This window comes from Sminthopsis crassicaudata, chromosome 1 (genome assembly GCF_048593235.1).
Source record: "Sminthopsis crassicaudata isolate SCR6 chromosome 1, ASM4859323v1, whole genome shotgun sequence".
Lineage (NCBI taxonomy): Eukaryota > Metazoa > Chordata > Mammalia > Dasyuromorphia > Dasyuridae > Sminthopsis > Sminthopsis crassicaudata.
The window spans coordinates 19,214,323-19,238,067 of NC_133617.1; the positions used below are offsets into that span (position 1 = coordinate 19,214,323).

The 23,745-nt window shown below is 44.2% G+C and overlaps 1 protein-coding gene across 5 annotated transcripts in view; it reads left to right on the forward strand.

Moving 5' to 3' along the window:
• The window catches only part of SSH1 (slingshot protein phosphatase 1), a 95,404-nt gene that overhangs the window by 39,508 nt on the left and 32,151 nt on the right, over positions 1–23,745 (forward strand). For 2 of the 5 annotated variants that reach the window (XR_012487086.1, XM_074295772.1), the window contains exons 3-5: positions 6,019–6,122; positions 15,171–15,235; positions 18,500–18,621. Coding sequence is in view for 4 of the 5 variants with exons in the window: in XM_074295772.1 (XP_074151873.1) it covers positions 6,019–6,122; positions 15,171–15,235; positions 18,500–18,621 (291 nt within the window). In the remaining variant the exon portion in view is untranslated. Of the gene's footprint in view, positions 1–1,040; positions 1,270–5,133; positions 5,478–6,018; positions 6,123–15,170; positions 15,354–18,499; positions 18,622–23,745 lie in introns of those variants that run through there. The other 3 variants (XM_074295786.1, XM_074295797.1, XM_074295804.1) reach the window with 3 other exon arrangements.

Genomic DNA, 23,745 nt, shown 5'->3' on the forward strand with positions numbered 1-23,745 from the left:
AGAGAAAGGAAAGAGAGAAAGACAGATATAGAGAGAGAGAGAGAAAAGAGAGATAAAGAGAAAAAGAGAGAGACATACAGAGAGAGGGAATTATATGTTTCACAGAGCTAGGGGAGTGTGGGCTATCAAAAGAATGCATTTTTCTTAAGAGACTCCATAAAAGGGTGCTTTGAAATCCTGATGAATTAAATTTCTGTTTTCCCCGGTAAGGGGAATTCCCCGAGCGTCCAAGGGTCCTTTGAGGTGGGGTTGGTGCAGCCGGTCCCCTTGGGGAGCCCAGAGCCCGGTGAACTCGGGTGTCTGCTGCCCGAGGATCCTGCGGCCGGCCGGCCTTGCCTTTGTGTGCTTGGGCCATCCCCCTGAGCTCTTGAGATGGAGAGTGACCTCACGGGCTAATGCGCTGCCCTGCCTGCCTCTCTGAGAAATGTTCTTCCAGTAAGTGGTCTCATTGATTGTCCGGGAGCACAGAGGCAGCCGGTTAAAAGGCAGCGATCGATGCAGTCTGGTTGCCTCCATCAGACGGGGGGAAGCGCCCGGCACTTACGTGAGGGGCCATCGGCTCGGCCTGAGTGGAAAAGCCCTGCATTCGCAGTCTGGAGCTGGAGTTTGGGGCTTGGAGCCTGTCCCTGCCCTGGCTGGCTGATTTGGGGGCAGCGTAATTATCCTTTCTGGGCCTCAGTTTCCTTTTCTGTCACGTGAGGGGTTAGGCGTCCTCTGAGATCATTTCCAGCTCTGGGGCTCCGATCCCAGGACAGAATGGGCTGGCTCTCTTTGTGTTGCAGCATTTCCTTTGGGGGGATGGGAGAGGAAGGGAGACGAGGTAATTTTTGTCTGTGATTCACACAGCAGAGGTCACTGAGAGTGGTTTTAAGGTTGACCACTTCCATTGGGCTGTGGGGGAGGGGGAGAGGGTTTGTTATTTTTGAAAGTGCCGAACAAAAGAGATGGGTGTTGGATTGGAAAGCCTTCCCTCCCCTCCCGTCTCTCCTTCCTTCCGCATCCACTTTGATGTACCCAGGGCAGGCGTGGAAGGACATTGTTCTCCTCGGGGCTCTGGACGCTCGGTGCCGGGGTCCCGGGTGCCCACTCAGTAGTCAGAGACCTGGGCTCTGCAGAAGACTAATTCTTCACGTCCAATCCCAAAGAGAAATAGTGGGGGAGAGGCGAGGGAAGAGTTTATGGGGAGCCCCGACAGCGCTGAAACGAACCCGTCGAAGTATCAGTCGTCCCCGATGGGGGCTTGAGGACGCCTTTCTCCATCGATCGTGGGTGAGTGTGAGGCTGCCGAGCAAGGCGGGGTTTGCAATCGCTCATCCCTGTTTGAAGACTTTGGAAAATTTGTCCCTAACAAAGCGGAAAAGGCCCAAGTGAAAGGGTGGGAAATTGAGGTAGAAGGTGTGGATTCCAGTTCTTCTATCATTGTGTTCATTGCGTGGTCCCGGAGAAATCCCTTCCGGGTGGGAGAAGTGAACATTGTCTACCTTCCAGTCTGACTTCCTGAGTCTCAGTTTCCTCATGTGTCAAATTGGACCATATAGCCTCTGAGGTCCCTTCAGCTCAAATTGAATGAGGAAATATTTGTAAAGCACAGAGCCTGGCACATAGTAGATGCTTAATAAATGCTCATTCCCATCACCTGGCACATGGGAGGTGCTTAATAAATGCTCGTTCCCATCACCTGGCACATGGTAGGTGCTTAATAAATGCTCGTTCCCATCACTTCCCTAGATCAACAAACTATGACCCAGTCCTGACTTTGTGATTTCTGGGAGGGTGTTTAGAATAATGGATGGGGGGCAGCTAGGTGGCGCAGTGGATAGAGCACCAGCCTTGAATTCAGGAGGACCCGAGTTCGAATCTGGTCTCAAACATTAACACTTCCTAGCTGTGTGACCCTGGGCAAGTCACTTAACCCCAGACTCAGGGGAAAAAATAATAATAATAATGGATGGTCCAGAGCCTCATGGAATCACAGACTGAGAGTGGAAGGGGGTTTTCGTGTAGAGGCTGTGTAACCCAGTTCCAGTGAGGAAATCGAATCTCAGTGACTCTCGTCTGTGCTTTCATGGGGTCAGAAGTGGGGCCTGGGAAGCCATCGATCCAACGTCCTAATTTTACAGACCGGGAAACTGAGGCCCAGAGAAGTTAGTGGCTTGTCTCCCAGCCAGTCCTGAACTCCGGTTTCCCAGGGCCAGCGTTCTATTTTATACCTTGCAGTTATTCTGGTACCTAGTGTAATTCAGGGCCCAATGGAGTATTTCTTGAATTGAGAAGAAACCAGTCCAAATGTTCATTTGCTTGTTTGATTGTTCAGTCCAGACCCGCTTTTCCTCGCCAGGGGAGCTCCCAGTGTAGAAATGCATTTCTCAGTGACTTGTTGGCCCGGGGTCACTGAGGCGGGACTTCCCCGCTGCAGAACCGCCTGCGTCGCTTCCGTATTGCTGTTTGGTACAGATATAAGCAGAGGGAAAGGGGTTTGAGCTCAGCAATCTCAGGGAGCTCGGTGTGGGGCTAACTTAGGGCCAGAGGTGAAAGGTCTCATCCAGAATGACCTGGCCCTGGAGCGTGACTCCCCTTGAGAGCCCTCACGAGGTGTACGCCATGATGGCTGCAGTGATGGAGAACCGACTTCCTCCTCCACAGCTCTCAGCCCTCAGGCGTTTATAATCTCCTCTGAAGGGTGGAGTGGGATGGGGGGGTACAAATATAGGCTATTGTTCTTCATTTTTCAGTCATGGCCTCCTCTCTGTGGCCCCTTTGTGGTTTCTGGGTAGAGATACTGGAGTGGTTTGCCACTTCCTTCTCCAGCTCATTTTACAGATGAGGAAACTGAGGCACACTTGTATATTATTGCTCTTCAGTTGTTTTCCAGCCATATCCTTATTCCTCGTGACCCCATTTGGGCTTTTCTTGGTAGAGATACTGGGGTGATTGGGGCTGTTTCCTTCTCCAGCTCACTTTACAGATGAGGAAACTGAGGCACACTGGGTCAAGGGGCTTGCCCAGCTAGTAAATGTCTGGGGACCAGATCTGAACTCACGAAGATGACTCTTGTGACTCTGGGCTTATGTAGTAAGCTTCAATTGACTTGGAGCCAAGTGGTGAAGGGCTTTAAATGTCAAACAGGGAACCACAGGCAAGGTGACCTTTCCCATTAATGGGAGCCTCCTCTCTCTAACCCTTGAAGGTTTGCAAAGCACTTAACTGAAGAAGAAAAAAAAAAACCCTTGAAAGGTAGTGCAGGTATTTTTTTTTGTTTTGTTTTGTTTTTTCCCATTTTACAGATGAGGAAGCTGAGGCTCAGGAGTAGAACTTGGCCAAAGTCTTCCAGGTGTTCCTGGCTCCAAGCCTTTCCCTCAACCTCGTGGCTTCTGTTTATTTTTAGAACTCAGATTTACTTTAATGTGTCTGACTTTGCCGAAGCTTTGGGACGGAAAGAGCTCCTGGTGCTCTTCGAAGGGCTGAAGCTTTATCTCTTCCGTGGGGAGGCCGCTGGCCCCCAAAGAGGCGGGAGACTCTTTTTCCAAGATGAGGCTCCCCCTCAGGGAGCTGCTGGAGGGTGGGAGGAGAGAAGGAGACTTTGTCTCCAACATTAGGAGTATTGCTGCTCTGAATGGCAAAGTATCTGTGCTGTAGCAGGAATGCTCTGGCTTATGAATAGCTGGGCCAGCTGCAGCCAAGAGCTCTCTGTTCCATTACCTAGAACCATGTAATGAGCTTAGAACCTAGAGTCTAAGAGCTAGAAGGCTTCTTAGAACATGGAATATCAGAACTGGGAGGAGCCTTAGAACAGGACATATGAGAGTTGGGAGGATTCTTAGAACAGGGGATGTCAGAGCTGAGAGGGGCCTTAGAATAGAGGATGTCACAGCTGGGAGGGAGCTTAGAACAGGGGAGGTTAGAGCTCGGAGGGAGCTTAGAACGGGATGTCAGAGCTGGGAGGGAGCTTAGAACAGGGGATGTTAGAGCTGGGAAGGAGCTTAGAACAGGGGATGTCAGGGCTGGGAGGGAGCTTAGAACAGAGGATATCAGAGCTGTGAGGGGCCTTAGAACAGGGGATGTTAGAGCTGGGAAGGAGCTTAGAACAGGGGATGTCAGAGCTGGGAGGGAGCTTAGAATAAGGGATGTTAGAGCTCGGAGGGAACTTAGAACAGGGGATGTCAGAGCTGGGAAGGAGCTTAGAACAGGGGATGTCAGAGCTGGGAGGGCCTGAGAACAGGGGATGTCAGGGATGGGAGGGAGCTTAGAACAAGGGATGTCAGAGGTGGTAGATTAGAACCTAAAGCCGCAGGCCGTGAATCGAATCTTTTTGACATTCTCTCTGCACACAGAAATCTTTCCAATTGTCTAAATTCTTCACCAGGAGCTTTATCTCGACTGGTCTATATGATTTAATGTGATAGAAGGTAATAATGTAATGCAGCCTAAGTCTCTGTGGGAAGGTGATATGATACTTAATATATATACGTACAACATTAGTGCAGACCAATCCGGTACATAAAGCCTACGGGGTTTGTGACCTTGACCTTGTTGGAGGCTGGTCCTGAGCCCCCCAAGGTAGATGGGAGATCCCACTCCAGCAGGGGATTTTGTTTGCTGTATTTCTATGTCTAGTATCTAGCACGGTACCTGGTTCATAGTAGGTACTTGGGGAAAAGGGGAATGCATATATTTTTACAGCCCCTAATAAGTGCCAAGCACTTTGCAAAGATTATTTCTTTTGATCCACCCCGGGAGGTAGATGCTGTTATTCCATTTTACAGATGGGGAAACCGAGGTAAACAGGGTGAAGGAACTTGTTCAGGGTCACACAGTCTGAGTCCAGATTTGAATTCAGGGCTCCCTGACTCCGACCCTGGCAGCCTAGTATGTTTACATGTATTATACACGATGATAAAAATATCAAAATGACATAATGATTTGCATGAATAAAGTGCTTTACAAAGATCACTTCAGGGTAGCTAGGTGGTGCAATGGGTAGGACACCCGCCCTGAGTTCAAATCCAGCCGCAGATACTTAGCTCAGATCCCCAGATATATACACACACACAAAAATCAAAGGTTATCTCCTTTGAGCTTCACAACCTCCTTGGAGCTAGTTGCTATTATCCCCATTTATAGAAAGGGAAACTGAGGCAGCTCTGCTAATGTCTTGGAGACTCAAGTCTTGCCTCTATCCACAGCATCATGTAACTCTATAATCAGTATTGATTGATTAATTGATTGGCCAGTTCCCCACATCACCCACACCTGAACCCGGGTCCTGGGACTCCCAATTGACTGTGTGACTCCTGCCTCACTTCTTGCCAGTTCCCTAGAACATCTAGAACCAGGCAGCTCAGTCCTAGCACCCAGCAGTCCCTGAGACGGAGCTGTACGGTGCAGCCGGACGGGGAGGAGAGCCAAGCTCCCGTCCAACCGTTCCCCTGACCGAGGGACTCCGTGACCGGTCACCTCAGTCTCCTGTTCCTCCCCCGGTGCGTGAGGACGTGTGTTCTTGACCATTCAGCCAGCTCTGAGGCCCGCATGCAGTTAATGGCTGTACAAGATGTTTAGTCACTCTCTGAGCTTGGGCCATTATTAGGCGGGAGGGAGGGAGGAAGAGGAAGAGGACGAGAAAAAGAGGAAGCGGAAAGGAGGAGGAGGAGGGAGAGGGAAGAAGCAGCAGAGGAGGAGGGGGAGAGGGAGGTAGAAGAAGAGAAAAGGAGGAGGGGGAGAAGGAAGGAAGAAGAGAAAAGGAGGAGGGGGAGAAGGAAGGAAGAAGAGAAAAGGAGGAGGGGGAAAGGAAGAAGAGGGAGAAAAAGGAGGAGGGGGAAAGAAGGAAGAGGGGGAGAAAAAGGAGGAGGGGGACATGGGTTATCCTGGAAAGCTGGGCCCAGGCTGCACATGGCAGCCGCTGTTTTACCTTTCAGGCCCGGCTCTTTCCTTTGTAGGACTCCCCTGCGGCGGCGCCATCCTGCGTCTCGGGCCTGAGGGACTGGTAGCCGGTGTGAGTTTTGTTTTCTGTTCTCCTTCCAGCCTCAGTGAGAGTTTTTTCATGGTGAAAGGCGCTGCTCTCTTTCTGCAGCAGGGAAACAGCCCTCAAGGACCCCGGAGTCTCCAGCAGCCCCACAAGCACGCCGGTAAGTGCTCGGGCCCCTTCCCCGGGTCATCCTTGTTCTCCCGCTCCCTGGCCTCTCGTGGAGTCCGTGGGGCCCCCGCTTAGGGGTCATCTGACAAACCAGCCCCTCATCTCTTGTCCAAGGTGACACAGGAAGGGTCAGAAGGACTTCTGGGCTCCCATTGACTCACCTCAGTTTCCCCACTTATAAATGATGGCAGCTCCTGATGTTGTGAGCTTGGGATTCACACAAAGTCCCTGACCTTTAATCTGCTTTCTTTCCACTTACTTATGGGGCCCACCAGGGAAAGTGCAGGACCCAGAGTCAGAATGTTCTGAGTTCAAATCCAGTTTCAGACACTTACCAGCTGTGTTACTTTGGGAGAGTCCCTTCACCTGTGCCTGCCTCAGTTTCCTCATCTGTAAAATGGGGATAATAATGGCACTCTCCACTCAGGATTGTCATGCGGCTCAGCATTCGTAAAGTGTTATGTAAATCTTAAAGGCTAAATAAATGCCATCTGTTGTTATTTAACACCTTCCTAATGGAGTAGTTGTCCCCAAGTGCATCGGGCTGCCTTGGGGGGCAGTGGGCTCCCCACCACCCTTTTCAAAGGTACCATAGAGGGCACTTTTGTTGGGGTCCAAGTAGCCTTTGGGCCTTTCCCTCCTTTGTGACCAAGTGAGCAGTCACTTGAAAAGGGCTGGTGGCCTGGAACCCACGGGCCTGTGGCCCATTCTCTTCTCTGCCTTTGCCTTTAAGGCAACTCACTTGGTGAAAAGAAAGCTGGAGACGTTGAGGGCAGGGACCCCTGAAGAACCAGGAATGGGGGGCTGTACAGAGCTGAACAGAGTGCCGGACCTTGGGGGCACATGCCCCTGAAGAATCTGGCGGGGGGCCCAGGGCTGAGCTCTATATGCCTGGTACTCAGTAAACATCTCAGAATAACAACGACTGAGCACGGGGACCAGGCCCGGGCTGGGATTTCCATCTGTCGGCACTTCCATAAATCAGCCAACAACCCACCGACAGCATTTTATCCATATGGGAAATATCTCTCATGGAAGCATTTGTCTAGCGGGGGGCCGGCAGAAGTGGGCAGTTCATATTTACTTCTCCGTCCCACTCCCACCTAAGACTTCTTGATCGTGGCCATCGATGATCACTCCCACCGAATTTATGGGTTATTGGGTGGAGAGGAGGCCGGGCCCGGCTCTGGATAAGGAGCAGGAGTAACTCAGGATTAGCTAGAGGGGAGCAAGGAGCTTCATAGCACTGGGGCAGGAGCAAGACAGCGGCGCTTGCAGTCAGGAAAGCCTGGGCTTGACGCTTACCCAAGACACCATCACCTCCCCACACAAATTATTCAACTTTGGGGGCCTCAGTTTCCTCATCTGTAAAATGAAAAAGGACTTTATGATCCTTGAGGACCCCCGCTTGCCTTCTTGATCTATGATCCTAAACTCTATGATTCTGGGATTAATCATTACAGGGGGGCATCATTGCAGTGTGAGGCTTTGTAGCGCTCGGTTTCTATGTGTTTCCTTTGAAGCAAGAAATGACTCTTGAGTGTCCTGTCTGAACTAGAGAGATGACGTGGCAGAAAGGGAAGAGGGCACAAAAATCGTAGTCTGGAGGACCTGGATTCCAATCCAATTCCAAGCCACTTAAAAGCCTGCATAAATCATTTAACTTCTCTGGGCCTCAGTTTCCTTATCTGCAAAATGGGAGAGAAATTTGGACTCGATGCCCTGTAAAGTCCCTCGTAACTCTAAATCTATAATCCTATGATTCCCAGAATACTTTACAGCACTTTCCTTTTTTTTTTTTTTTAATTTTATTTATAAATTTTTTTTGACATTATATATGCATGAGTAATTTTTAGCACTTTCCTAGAATCTCTTTCTCCTTATGCACTGGAAATATATAGAATATACATTGGAAAATTTTGTGTGCCTTCTTGCCCTCACATCTACATTATCTACAAACATATATATGTAATTCATTCATGTATACAATTACATATGCACGCTACATTTTTACTTATGTGTGTGTAGCTATAAACATGTGTACACATATGCATGTAAACTGCTTTAAGACTTTTGGAACACATATATACATATTAAAATATATTTTACGTATATATTTCAATACGTATTTTAATATACGTATGTGTGTGTATATACACACATAAGTATGCTTTTAGTGGGAACTGAGGCAAACCGGACAGAGCGACTTGCCCAGAGTCCCATAGCTCATCGGTGTCTGAGGTTGAATTTGAACTCAAGATAATGTCTTCCTGTCTCCCGGCCTGGGTCCCTGTGGTAACTAGCCGCCCATTAGAGACGCAGAGACAAAATTAAGAAATTTTTTTTTTTCTTATGGGGGGACTCTGCCTATAAACACAAGGTAGAGTCATGGATTTACAGTTAGCAGGGAGCTTAGTCAAGCCCAATCAAACTAAGGCCCAGAGATTGAATGACTTTTTTTTTTTTTTTTTTTTTTTTTTTTTTTTTTTTTTTTTTTTTTTTTTAATTTTTTATTTTATTTTATAATTATAACATTTTTTGACATTACATATGCATGGGTAATTTTTTACAACATTATCCCTTGCACTTACTTCTGTTCAGATTTTTTTCCCTTCCTCCCCCAACCCCCTCCCCCAGATGGCAAGCAGTCCCATACATGTTAAATATATTACAGTATATTCTAGATACAATATATGTGTGTAGAACCGAATTTTTTTGTTGCACAGGAAGAATTGGATTCAGAAGGTAAAAATAACAGTTTACATTCATTTCTCAGTGTTCCTTTTCTGGATGTAGCTGGTTCTGTCCATCATTAATCAATTGGAATTGGATTAGCTCTTCTCTATGTTGAAGAAATCCACTTCCATCAGCATACATCCTCATACAGTATCATTGTTGAAGTGTATAAAGATCTTCTGGTTCTGCTCGTTTCACTCAGCATCAGTTGATGTAAGTCTCTCCAAGCCACTCTGTATTTCTCCTGTTGGTCATTTCTTATAGAACAATAATATTCCATAACATTCATATACCATAGTTTACCCAACCATTCTCCAATTGATGGACATCCATTCATTTTCCAGCTTCTAGCCACTATGAAAAGGGCTGCCACAAACATTTTGGCACATACAGGACCCTTTCCCTTCTCTAGTAGTTCCTTGGGGTATAAGCCCAGTAGTAGTATGGCTGGGTCAAAGGGTATGCACATTTTGATAACTTTTTGGGCATAATTCCAGATTGCTCTCCAGAATGGTTGGATTCTTTCACAACTCCACCAACAATGCATCAGTGTCCCAGTTTTCCCACAGCCCCTCCAACATTCATCGTTATTTGTTCCTGTCATCTTAGCCAATCTGACAGGTGTGTAATGATACCTCAGAGTTGTCTTAATTTGCATTTCTCTGATCAATAGTGATTTGGAACACTCTTTCATATGAGTGGAAATAGTTTTAATTTCATCATCTGAAAATTGTCTGTTCATATCCTTTGACCATTTATCAATTGGAGAATGGCTTGATTTCTTATAAATTAAAGTCAATTCTCTGTATATTTTGGAGATGAGGCCTTTATCAGAACCTTTAACTGTAAAAATTTTTTCCCAATTTGTTACTTCCCTTCTAATCTTGTTTGCATTAGTTTTGTTTGTGCAGAAACTTTTTAATTTGGTGTAATCAAAATGTTCTATTTTGTGATCAATAATGGTCTCTAGTTCTCCCTTGGACACAAACTCCTTCCTCCTCCACAAGTCTGAGAGGTAAACCATCCCATGTTCCTCCAATTTATTTATGATTTCGTTCTTTATGCCTAAATCTTGGACCCATTTTGATCTAATCTTAGTATGTGGTGTTAAATGTGGGTCCATGCCTAGTTTCTGCCATACTAATTTCCAGTTTTCCCAGCAGTTTTTGTCAAATAATGAATTCTTATCCCAAAATTTGGGATCTTTGGGTTTGTCAAAGATTAGATTGCTATTTTTATTCACTATCTTGTCCTGTGAACCTAACCTATGCCACTGATCAACTAGTCTATTTCTTAGCCAATACCAAATGGTTTTGGTGACTGTTGCTTTATAATATAGCTTTAAATCAGGTACACTTAGACCACCTTCCTCTGACTTTTTTTTCATTAGTTCCCTTGCAATTCTCGACCTTTTATTCTTCCATATGAATTTTGTTGTTATTTTTTCTAGGTCATTAAGATAGTTTCTTGGGAGTCTGATTGGTATAGCACTAAATAAATAGATTAGTTTGGGGAGTATTGTCATCTTAATTATATTCGCTCGGCCTATCCAAGAACATTGAATGTCTTTCCAATGATTTAAATCTGACTTTATTTTTGTGGCAAGTGTTTTGTAATTTTGCTCATATAATTCCTGACTCTCCTTTGGTAGATATATACCCAAATATTTGATACTATCGACTGTTATTTTGAATGGAATTTCTCTTTGTATCTCTTGCTGTTGGATTGTGTTGGTAATATATAAAAATCCTGAGGATTTATGTGGATTTATTTTGTATCCTGCGACTTTGCTAAAATTCTGAATTATTTCTAATAGCTTTTTAGCAGAGTCTTTGGGGTTCTCTAAGTATACCATCATGTCATCTGCGAAAAGTGACAATTTGATTTCTTCATTTCCTACTCTAATTCCTGGGATCTCTTTCTCGGCTCTTATTGCCAAGGCTAGAGTTTCTAGTACTATATTGAATAGTAATGGTGATAGTGGGCAACCTTGTTTCACTCCTGATTTTACAGGGAAAGGTTCTAGTTTATCACCATTACATATGATGTTTACTGAAGGTTTTAAATATATGCTCCTTATTATTTTAAGGAATAGTCCATTTATTCCTATACTCTCAAGCGTTTTTAGTAGGAATGGATGTTGGATTTTATCAAATGCCTTTTCTGCATCTATTGAGATGATCATATGGTTTTTATTAATTTGATTATTAATATGGTCAATTATACTAATAGTTTTCCTAATATTAAACCAGCCCTGCATTCCTGGTATAAATCCCACTTGGTCATAGTGTATTATCCTGGGGATGATTTTCTGAAGTCTATTTGCTAATATCTTATTTAAGATTTTAGCATCAATATTCATTAAGGAAATTGGTCTATAGTTTTCTTTCTCAGTTTTCGATCTACCTGGTTTAGGTATCAGTACCATGTCTGTGTCATAGAAGGAATTTGGTAGGACTCCTTCAATCCCTACTTTTTCAAATAGTTTACATAGCATTGGAGTTAGTTGTTCTTTAAATGTTTGGTAGAATTCACCTGTAAATCCATCTGGTCCTGGGGACTTTTTCTTAGGAAGTTGGTTAATAGCTTGGTCTATTTCTTTTTCTGAGATGGGACTATTTAGACTACTTACTTCTTCCTCTGTTAATCTGGGCAAGCTATATTTTTGAAGGTATTCTTCCATTTCATTTAAGTTATCGAATTTATCGGCATAAAGTTGAGCGAAGTAGCTCCTAACTATTGTTCTAATTTCCTCTTCATTAGTGGTGAGTTCACCCTTTTCATTTTCAAGACTATCAATTTGCTTTTTCTCTTTCCTTTTTTTAATCAGGTTTACTAAGGGTTTGTCTATTTTGTTGGTTTTTTCATAAAACCAACTCTTAGTTTTATTAATTAATTCAATAGTTTTTTTACTTTCAATTTTATTAATCTCGCCTTTTATTTTTTGAATTTCAAATTTTGTGTTTGTCTGAGGGTTTTTAATTTGTTCCTTTTCTAGCAATTTTAGTTGTAAACCCAATTCGTTGGCCCTCTCTTTCTCTATTTTATGCAAGTAGGCCTGTAGAGATATAAAACTTCCCCTAATTACTGCTTTGGCTGTATCCCACACATTTTGGTATGATGTCTCATTATTGTCATTTTCTTGGGTGAAGTTATTAATTATGTCTATGATTTGCTGTTTTACCCAATCATTCTTTAGTATAAGATTATTTAGTTTCCAATTATTTTTTGGTCTATTTTCCCCTGGCTTTTTATTAAATGTTATTTTGATTGCATTATGGTCTGAAAAGGATGCATTTACTATTTCTGCCTTACTGCATTTGATTTTGAGGTTTTTATGCCCTAGTATATGATCAATTTTTGTATAGGTTCCATGAACTGCTGAGAAGAAAGTATATTCCTTTCTGTCTCCATTTAGCTTTCGCCAAAGATCAATCATATCAAACTTTTCTAGTATTCTATTTACCTCTTTGACTTCTTTCTTATTTATTTTGTGGTTTGATTTATCTAATACTGAGAGAGCAAGGTTGAGATCTCCCGCTATTATAGTTTTGCTATCTATTTCCTCTTGCAGCTCTCTTAATTTCTCTTTTAAGAATTTAGATGCTGCACCACTTGGTGCATACATGTTTAATATTGATACTGCTTCACTATTGATGCTTCCCTTTAGCAGGATATAATGCCCTTCCTTATCTCTTTTAATTAGATCAATTTTTGTTTTTGCTTGATCTGAGATGAGGATGGCTACTCCTGCTTTTTTGGTTTTGCCTGAAGCATAATAGATTCTGCTCCACCCTTTTACTTTTAGTTTGAATGTCTCATCCTGTTTCAGGTGTGTTTCCTGTAAACAACATATAGTAGGATTCTGACTTTTAATCCAGTCTGCTAACTGCTTCCTCTTTATGAGGCAGTTTGCCCCATTCACATTTATGGTTAGAAGGACTAATTCTATATTGCTTGCCATCCTATTAACCCCTGCTTATGCTTTTCCCCTTTCCTTCCCTTTTACCCTCCTATCCAGTATTAAACTGGTGAACACCACTTGCTTTTCACAGCCCTCCCTTTTTAGGATCCCTCCCCCACCTTAAAGATCCTCCCCTTATTTTACCCCTTTTCCTCGAAATTACTGTATTCCCTTCCCCTTAGCTTACTCCTTCCCTTTCACTTTTCAATGAAGTGGAAGAAGTTTCACCATAAATCGAATATGTCTATTGATACACGCTATGTTCATCTCCCTCCTTTCTTTCTCTCAGATATAATAGGTTACCTTTGCCTCTTCATGAGATGTAGTACCACCACTTTATACTTTTTTATGATATAATCTCCTTTCCACCTCTAGTTTCTAAGACAAATTGTACATATGTTCTTTACATATTTTTTGGCAGAAGTATAGTTCTCAAGATTTCTTTTTACCTTTTTTAGAAGTCTCTTGAGTTCTGTATTTGAAGATCAAACCTCTTATGTAGGTCTGGTTTTTTCATCAAAAATAGATGGAATTCATTTATTTCGTTAAATGTCCATCTTCTTCCCTGGAAAACGATGCTCATTCTTGCTGGGTAAGTTATTCTTGGCTGCATACCAAGTTCCTTAGCCTTTCGGAATATCATGTTCCAGGCCCTGCGTTCTTTTAATGTGGATGCTGCTAGATCCTGTGTTATCCTTATTGTGGATCCTCCATATCTGAATTGCTTTTTTCTAGCAGCTTCCAATATCTTTTCCTTTGTCTGATGGTTCTTGAACTTGGCCACTATATTTCTTGGCGTTTTGATTTTAGGGTCCCTTTCAGTAGGTGATCGATGAATTTTCTCAATGTCTATTTTACCCTCTGTTTCCAAAACGTCTGGGCAGTTCTCTTTGATAATTTCCTCGAAAATGGTGTCCAAGCTCTTTTTTTCCTCCCATTTTTCAGGGAGTCCGATTATTCTCAAATTGTCTCTCCTGGATCTGTTTTCTAGGTCTGTTGTCTTTCTGGTAAGGTACTTGACAGTCTTTTCAATTGTTTCATTTCTCTGGTTTTGCTTGACTCCCTCTTGGTTTCTCCTTGAGTCATTCATTTCTACTTGTTCCAGTCTAATTTTCAATGATGTATTTTCTTCACTCACTTTTTTTATATCTCTTTGTAATTGTCCAATTGAGTTTTTATCTTCTATGGAATTTTTTTCCATTTTATCCATTTTATTTTTTTGAGAGCTGATTTCTTTTTCCAGCTCTCTAATCCTGTTTTCCTTGGAGTTGTTTACCTTTTCCAGCTCACTAATCCTGTTTTCTTTGGAGTTGTTTACCTTTTCCAGCTCACTAATCTTGTTTCTCAATGATTTGATTTCTTTGTCCACTCTGTCTTTGAATGCATGGGATGACTTCTCCAGGCTCTCTTGCCAAGCTTCCCTTTCCTTTTCCCATTTCTCTTCCAGCTCTCTTGTGAGAGCCTTTTTGATTTCCTCTATGAGGTTCTTTTGTATTGAGGAGCAGCTTATATCCCTCCCAGGGGATACATCTGGGGACATTCTGTTCCTAGTCTCCTCAGCATTTGAAGTCTGCTCTCTCTCCACACAGAAGCTGTCAATGGTTAGAGCCCTTTTGAATTTTTTGTTCATTTTGTCAGAGTAGGAATCAAAGAAAACAAACTGACAAGAGAAACAATTGGTCTGTTTTGCGGGGGATAGGGCTGGATGGTATTAATGGGCTTCCTCTACAGACTGGGGGTAGCGCAGCAGAGAGCCACTAACAGAACAGCAATGACTGTACTGAGTCTGCCCTCTGAGGCTCCGAGAACGCACCGAGTCAGTCCAGGTGGGGGTTGGGGGTGGCCGGGCTCTGAGAGACGCTGGCTTTCTGGGGTTTTAATCTTCACCTCCGGTGTTTACACCCTCTCCACCGCTCCTGGCTTGCTGCCAAGACGGAGCATCCACACTGGGGCAAAAGCCCTTTCACAGAAACGGCAGAGATCACACCCCTCCCCCTCCGGTCTGAGCTGTGTGAGCTGCCTGTCTTGCTCTGGCTGTCTGCCCTCAGTCTGCGCCCAGTCTGATTGACCCTCCCCCGAACAAACACAGACCTTTTCTGGCGACTTTCAAGGATGTCTTCTCTTGGTGATCATCTGTGGATTTCTTTCTGGATCAAGCATTAAGTCAGAGGCTTGTCATGAAGTAAGTTCTGAGAGAAAACGAGGAGCTCAAGCAGCTGTCTGCCTCCACGCCGCCATCTTGGCCGGAAGTGATATCCGATTGAATGACTTCTGAGTCACAAAAGTAATGACCAACAGAGTCAAGATTGCCGCTAATTGCTCTTTCTGTGGCCCTCACAGGTGACTTGCCCCAGCATCTTCAAGTAATGATCAACCTTCTTCGCTGTGAGGATAGAATCAAACTGGTAAGAAGACATAATTGAGCAGAGGTCCCGGCTTGTCAGGGCCCGGGCCAGGTCCGTATAGCCGAGCCACCGAGGGACACGAGCCTGAGGCCCTCGAGAGATTTCCCTTCACAGAAAAGTGATTACTTGTCATTTGTGTCCGTTACTGTTGCTAAACTGTGTTCTTCTTTGATATAAGGAAAATCTCACTAGAGGAACGGGAGGAGGCTTGTCCACAAATGGCCGAAGTGAAAACAAAAAGATGTCCAGTCAAAATTAAATTAAAAGCTGATGGAAGGGGGAATTTACCCATTTTGATGAGAAAGGAACTGAAATGAATGATGGATGGATGGATGGATGGATGGATTGGATGGATGGATGGATAAGATGGCTGGGTGCTTGAAACAGCATTTATTAATGATTTTCTCTTTATTCAGCATATTGTTAAGTGCTGATTTCAAATTGTAAAAACAACAAAACATTCCTTGATCTCAGGATGCTTAGACTCTAACTGAGAGAGAGCGATAGACACCTATAAGGGGAGGTCTGAAGAGAAGGACCCTAATTAAGTTGGCAGATAGCAGCAGTTCTTTGCGTGTGGGAGGGTTTCTGCTCAGTTGAGCCGGGCATCTGGAGGGGACTGGCCCACCCTCTTGGGGAAGGGAGAGTGAGCCTGAACTTTAGAGTGAGCAAGGATTCCGGGGTCCTTCTGACAGTGGTGAGGTATTGGTGTCCAACCAGAAGGGAAAGAGGTTCGGGAAACTGAGGGAAGTGATTCTTGACTCTGCTTCGGGGCTTCCAGGTAACGCTGAATGAACTCTAGGAGAGCTTGGGGCAGGAAAAAGGGAAGGGAACGTCACTTAATGATGTCCACCTGAGCTCTTTAATATGAAGACATAGTAGGAATAGCTAAAAGAATATTTTGGCACTATTAAGAATAATGAAGAAATTGGATCTGAGGTCATAGGATTTGAGAAATTGAAGGAGCCTTAGAATGGAGAATGTCAGAACTGGGAGGGTCCTTAGAACAGGGGATGGCAGAGCTGGGAGGGTCCTTAGAACAGGGGATGGCAGAGCTGGGAGGGCCTTAGAACAGAGGATGACAGAACTGGGAGGGTCCTTAGAACAGAGGATGGCAGATCTGGGAGGGGTCTTAGAACAGGGGATGGCAGAGCTGGGAGGGGGTTTAGAGCAAAGAACTTTGGGATTAAAGGAATCTTAGAAATTTAGAAATTTTGGATTTTAGTATTTCCCAATTTGTTTTCCTTGGAATGCAGGTGTTTTGCTTTGTGACGAAATTTAGACATTAGCCTTATTTTCCTAACTGAAATACTAAATTTAAAATTACACCTGTACCATTCGGCATTGTTGACATATTTCTCCCCTTGGCAAAAAAGATCCAATGGTGGCTGACTAAGGTGTTTTTTGTGATTTTTTTTTTTTTTAATTTGCTTCCATTAAACTTTTGTATGATATTGTGTCATTTCTTTTCCTTTATCCATTTCTTAGTTTTTGTCACTTGCTTAAATAGATCAGGTTGCAGTCACTTTAATGGAATGCTATAAAATGGGATTGGTTTGTAGTTTTTTGGTCTCTATCCTCCCTAACCCCTTTATTTCATACTTTCAAGACCAAGATCACTGTTTTTTTTTTTTTGTTTTGTTTTGTTTTTGAGATCTGTTAGATAGATCCCTGGATAGAGTATTAGTCCTGGGGTCAGAAAGATCTGAGTTCAAATCCCACCTCAGATACTAACTGTATGACCCTGCACAATTCATTTAACTTCTCTCTACCATCTGTTATCTGTAAAATGGGGGTAGTAATTATAGCAATTACCCCCCAGGGCTCTTGTGAGAACTGAATGATACAATTTTTGTTAAATACTTAGCACCGGGCCTGGCACAAAATGCACACTCAATAAATGTTTTTTCCCTTTCCCTGTTCCCTACTTCTGTCAGTATACTTCAAATATAAAAATGTTCACTATTCAAATTATACTGGGAAACATTGCTCTAATCCAAGTCTTTTTGTTTTATGGGTGGGCAAACTGAGTCCCAAAAGGGGAAAAATAAAGTTGTCCACATTTAGATAAAATGTTAATAGCAGAGCCAAGTCTGCATTCTAGGACCCTGTACTCCCTGTTTACTTTTTTTAGATCATATTTGTTTTATTATTATATTCATATATATATTATTATTCATATTATACTCATTTATAATCATTTAAATTATATTCACTTATAATATTCATTCCTTGAACCTCAAAAGAATTTCCAGTTCACAACTCTGTGAAAAGAATAAAGGAGAGAAACAAAGCAAAATTTCTTCATTTTCTCCAAGGGCCTCGCAAGGAACTTTGCTTATCCTGGAGAACTTAATAATGTGTGAGGGAGTGGATAATTGGATGGATGGATGGGTGGGTGGATAGATATATAGGTGGATGGTTGGATGGATAGATAGATGGATGGATGGATGGATGAATAGATAGGTGGATGGATAGAATGGATAGATGGATGGTTGGGTGGACAAGTAGATGGTTGGATGGATGGATGCATGGATGGATAGAATGGATAGATGGATGGTTTGGTGAACAAGGATGGATGGATGGATGAATAAATAGGTGAATGGATGGATGGATGGATAGAATAGATAGATGGATGGTTGGGTGGACAACTGGGTGATTGGATGGATGGGTGGTTGGATAGATGAATAAATGATTTTTTTCTCATTCTATGTAAACTTTTACCAAAGAAAATGACACCTCCTCTTTGTTAGTGATTCCCTGTTCCTCAAATAATTGAGTCTCTACTTATAGGATGGGAGATCTAGTATTAGGCAAACCTCATATACTGTAAATCTCTCATTTTGCAGATGAGGGAATCTGAAGTCTAGGAACATTAAGTGACTTACTCAGAATTACATAGTTAATAGATATTTAAAAAAACATGTTTCAAACCCTGGTTAGAAGCAGTGACTTTTCCTAGGAAATCATGTTTTCTTACTGATCTTATTCATTTTATGCCTTCCTGTAGGGTTGAGTTTCTCAAGGGCAGGGATTGCTTTGGTCATGTCTCAGTGTCCCCAGCCCCTAAGACAGTCAGTATTCAATAAGTTGCAGTTAAGTTGAATGCTGTATATTGTAAAATGTGAACTCCCAGAGAGCAGGGATTCTTTTCCTTTTATCCTTAGATCTCCCGCTCCTGGTTTAGTAAATGCTTATTGGGTTGGTTTGCGTCTTATCATGAGCCCCTCCAAAAGACGTGACCGCATCGTTGCTTCCTTGCAGGCGGTGCGCCTGGAAAGCGCGTGGACGGACCGCGTCAGGTACATGGTGGTGGTGTACAGCAGCGGGCGACAGGACACAGAAGAGAACGTCCTTCTGGGAGTGGACTTTTCCAGCAAGGAGAGGTGTGCCGGCTTGGGGGGTGGATTCGAGGGAGGAACGCTAAAAGCAAGATTTTGAGTATTTTTAGTGGGAACTCTTGGCCCGCCAAGGACTCCTTGGATAGCTTCTAGAAAGTCCATAACGTTTGGTTTATTTTTTTAAATATTTGGACAACACATTTCAATAGAAATGGCTTCCTTTTACAATTCTGTGCATTATATATTATATATTATACATGATATATTATGTATTTAAACCATCATTTGGAAAGAGGTCCAGAGGCAGTAGTCAAGGGGTTCAGAACACGCCCCAAAATTTGTAGATAAGTCGACTGACATGGGAGCATGAAGGACGTAAGGGAGCCTGCTTACTGAGCTTCCCGTTCCAAAGGAACTATAGCTGAAAAAGAGGCTCCCCTGGGTCACCCCTTCCTGCCAAGAAGTGGCCCCACCCAGTCTGTATTTGAAGAGCTGCCTTTAGAGCTCTGTGCATCTAATCCAACCCTTTTACATATGAGGAAATCGTGTCCCAGTAAAATAAAAGCAGTGCAATATTGGAGCAATCCGGAAAGGTCTCATATATGGGATAGGAGCTTTGACACCGAGCCCGGCGGAAGTAAGAGGACATTTATTTCTGGCATGGGGCACATCCAGAGATGGGAGAAAATATGGGATCTGAGGGCAAGAAGGTCAGGTTGGTTGGACCCTAGGACAGGTGAAGTGGAATGAGACGGCTGGGGGTGCCCAGAAAGAGCTGAAGAAAACCTGAATTCAGATCCAATCTCAGACACTAGCTGTATGACCCTGGGCTTTTGGCCTCAGTTTCTTCATCTGTAAAATGGGAATCATAAGAGGACCTTCATCGATGGGTTATTGTCAGGCTGAAGCGATAATAACTCTAAAGTGCTTAGCATAATCCCCGACACATAGTAAATGCTCTGTAAATATTAGTGTTGTTCAGTCATTTTTAAATTGGGTCTGATTCTTATTGGCAGATATCAGAGTGGTTTGCTATTTTTTTCTCATTTTACAGATGAGGCAAACAGGGTAAAATGATCTCCCCCTCCCCTCCCCCATAATTATTTGAGCTTGGATTTGAACTCCTGAAGATGAGTCTTCCCGATTCCGAGCCAGGGCTGCGTGCACTATGGTGCTCCCCAACTGCTCTATGTTAGTGTTAGCTGTTGCTATTATCGTAGTTATTATTATTGTCATTACCATTATTCGCTCTTGAGGGTGCACAGGTAAGTCGGAGCCAAGTGGAAGTCTCCAGTACCGAGGAGTTGAGTGAGCAGGGCAGAGACAGAGTCAGATGCGTGTCTGAGAGATATCACTTGGGCAGCCGGTGGAGACCCTTTGGGATGCTAGGAAAATTTTCCCTGACATCACGCCTAAATCTATCTCACAACTTCCACCCATTGTTCCCTTTTTCCTCCTGCCTGGCAGGACGTAGCTAAGCCCTCTCACATTTTGTTGTTATTCAGTCATTTCCAGTCATGTCTGACTCTTGGTGACCCCATTGGGGATTTTCTCGCCAGAGACAGTGGAGCGGTTTGCCATTTTCTTCTCTGGCTCATTTTACAGATGAGGAAACTGAGGCAAACAGGGTAAAGTGACTCGTCTAGGATTTCACAGAAATTAGTGTCTGAGCCTTGCTGAATTTTCCTGCATCCAGGCCCAGCACTCTATTATTGCACTACCTAGCTGCCCAGTTCTCTATGACCAAGTGGAAGGTTTGATGGGTTTTCTTGGCAGAGATACTACAATATTTTGCCATTTTCTTTTTCATCTCATTTTACAGATGAGGAAACTGAGGCAGAGTAAAGTGACTTATCCAGGATCACCCAGCTATTAAAGTATCTGAGGCTGGATTTGAACTCAGAAAGATGTATCTTTATGTTCCAGGCCCAGTGCTCTGTTCACTATGGCATCCCCAAGCTGCCTTTTAGCTAATAAGTATTTCTTTTAAAACTGCAATAAAGTCAGAAGGCCTGGATTCGAAAGCTGCCTTTTTACTTTTAATAAGTCACGGCGCCTCAATTTAATCAACTTTAAAACAAGAACTGGGATTTAAAAATCCCTCCCTGGGTCTCTTCTTGCTTCCTCTCCCCTCTGTGCCCAGTTCCTCTAGATGCTCACTGGGTGGCATGGATTCTAAGGCTCCTGCCTTGCTGTGGGGACACCCCAAGTTGAAATAACGAGACCCGAGTTCAAATCTCACCTGCCACTTGCTGACTATCTAACCTAGACATATCCCTTCTCAGTTTTGTCATCTGTAAAATAAGATTAATAATAATAACATTCTCACGGGGCTGTTGTGAGGGTCCCATGGGTGTAAGATACTAGGAGTCTTCCCGTGAAGATCACTGGACTTGGAAGCTTCTCTCCAGCCTCAGTTTCTCCTTTGTAAATGAGGAGTTTGGGCTCTGATCTCTAGCTGCCCATCTCGACTCCAGTACCTGGGGGATGCTGTTCAGGAAGCCCCTCTGCCTTCTGGCCCCACTGGATCGGAATCCCAACTCAGCCCCTGGGCGATTGCAGTGGGGCCCTGTCCTAAACCCGCTCTGGCTCGGCTCTTAATGCCAGGCCTTCGTTGGTCCCTGGTCCTCGGCAGTGTTGAGGCTGAAATGCTGTCCCAGCTGGGAGTCCGGGACACTGAGAGAGCCGGATTTCAGTCTCTCTTGGCCCAGGGGCACCTTCTCTGCGTTCCTGTAAGACAGTTCTCTAGGGAGGCCATTAAAAGGTGCCCAGGTACCCCTGAGATGTCGGCGCCACTCCCTGCCATAGCCACAGAGCCTCCCAGGCTTGTTTTTCCATGCCCAAAGAGTTTCCATCATCACCTGAGGAGGCTCAGTGAGGAAGAAAATAGCAACAGAAAGCCACTCGGGTAGCCTGGGCCCTGCCACAGCTAGGGACCATGTCCCCAGCCCGGTGCCTCCCTGAGGGGGAGGAGAGCCCCAAACAGGGCACCAGCCTCCTGAGCAGGGCTCAGGCCGTGCGCCAAGGGGCCCTGCCCAGGCTGCTGGACCATGTGGCACTAACCCGGTGTAGAACCTCCTGAAACGGGAGTCCAGGGCCTGGAGCTGCCTCTGCCCGGGGTTTCAGAGGACAAGCATGGCTCACAGAATAGTCATCTGAGCTGGGAGGGAAGGGAAAGAAATAAGCATTGACATGGCACCTACTGTGTACCAGGCACTGGGCTAAGCGTTTTTTACAGATAAACAACAGATACTGTTGTAATCCTGATTTTATAATCGAGGAAACTGAGGCAAACAGGTTAAATGACCGAAGGTCACAGAGCTAGTATGTGTCTGAGGTTGGATTTGAATTCAGGCCTTCCTGACTTCCAGCACCATGGTTATAGTCTCTGTGCCATTATAACTCTAAGGAGTCTGAGAACAGGGGATGTGACAGCTGGGAGGGGGCTCAGAACTAGTGATGTCAGAGCTGAAGGGAGCTTAGAACAGGGGATGTCAGAGCTGAAGGGAGCTTAGAACAGGGGATGTCAGGGTTGGGAGGGGGCTTAGAACAGGGGATGTCAGGGCTGGGGTGGTTTAGATCGAGGGAATGTCAGGGCTGGGAAGGGACTTAGAACAGAAGATTGTAGAGCTGGAAGGGGCCTTAGAGCCAGGACAATTCTGACTTGGGTTCAAATCCTGTCTCTGACTTTTCCCTGTTGGATAGCATATTATTTATCTCTCCTGAACCCTGTAAAATGAAGGGGTTGAACTTGGCCCCTGAGGACTTTTCTATCTTTAAATTTAGGATCTTAAAAATGAAATTACATTAATCTCAGGATAAATTGATTTATCCAGGATCACACAGGTACTAAGTGTCTGCATCTGGCTTTAACTCAGTTTTTCCTAATCAATAAGCATTTATTAAACTCCTCCTGTATACCAGGCACCATGTCTGTTGCCAGAAAAACAAAGACAAAAGTAAAATAGTTCCTGCCCCAGGGTGCTTACATTTTCTCAAGGAGTCAACCTACACATACAAACATACACATGGGAAAAAAAAACACACCAGGTGAGATTTTTAGCCTGGCTGGACTAGTAATTGTGGCCAGTTAAGAAAGTTCTTGTGTAGAAGGTAAAGTTAGAGCTGAGCTTTGAAGGAAACTGGGGTTTGGAGAAAGAGAAGAGGAAGAGGAAATGCATTCGGGGCAGGGGGCACTGCCTGTGTAGCAACTCAGAAATAGGAGATGAGCTATTGTGTGTAAAGAGTAGCCAGAAAGGTGGTTTTCCTGGACTGTTATTTGTTCAATATTTTTCAGTCCTGTCTGACTCTGAGTTTCTTGGCAGAGATACTGGAGGGGTTGAGCAATTCCTTCTCCAGCTCATTTTACAGATGAGGAAACTGAGGCAAACAGGGTGACACAGCTACTATCTAAAGCCAGATTTGAATTCAGGAAAAACAATCTTCTTGATTCTAAGCCTGGTGCTTTATCCACTATGGCGCCACCTAGTGACTTCTGAATTGTAGAGGGGAGTCATTTAAAAAGCCAGGTTGTATAGGGCTTAAAGCCCAAATAGAAAAGTGTATATTGGATCCTAGAAGTAATAGGGAGCCATTATGTTTATCGAGTGAGGGAGGGAGATCACAAGATGAGGGCTTTTGGAAAATCACTTTGGCAACTCCGGAGGATCCCTTGGGGGGGCAGAGTCTCGGATCAATTAGACAATGGTTCCAATTAGGGTTCACTCGGTAGCTTTCTTTGACTAGAGAAAGACATGAGAATAAGAGATACCACCAGCACAAATAACCCTCCTTGCAGCTTGTTGGTAAGGTGGGCTGACCAAGAGCAAAGGGAAGAGACCACAAAGGGACCAAGGAACTGTTTGGTCCAACCCATCTCTGGACAAGGTGTGCCCCAGGTGGCCGTCCTGACTACATGGGGCACCCACCATGAACCAAGGTGGCCTGTCCCTCTAGGAAAGCTTCCATCCAACCTGAAGTGGACTTCTTGGCGCTTCTTCTGGGGCTGAGCCTCCTTCCTTGGGATAGCCCCTCACATCAAAGGGAGAGCCTGGCCTTGGAAGGAAAGTGGGGTTGAAAGCAGGGTGGCAGGTCTAGAACTGGAAAGGACCTGGGAGTCTAAAGTGAGGAGACTGAAGCACCGAGAAGCCCCAGTGACTCCAATCCAGA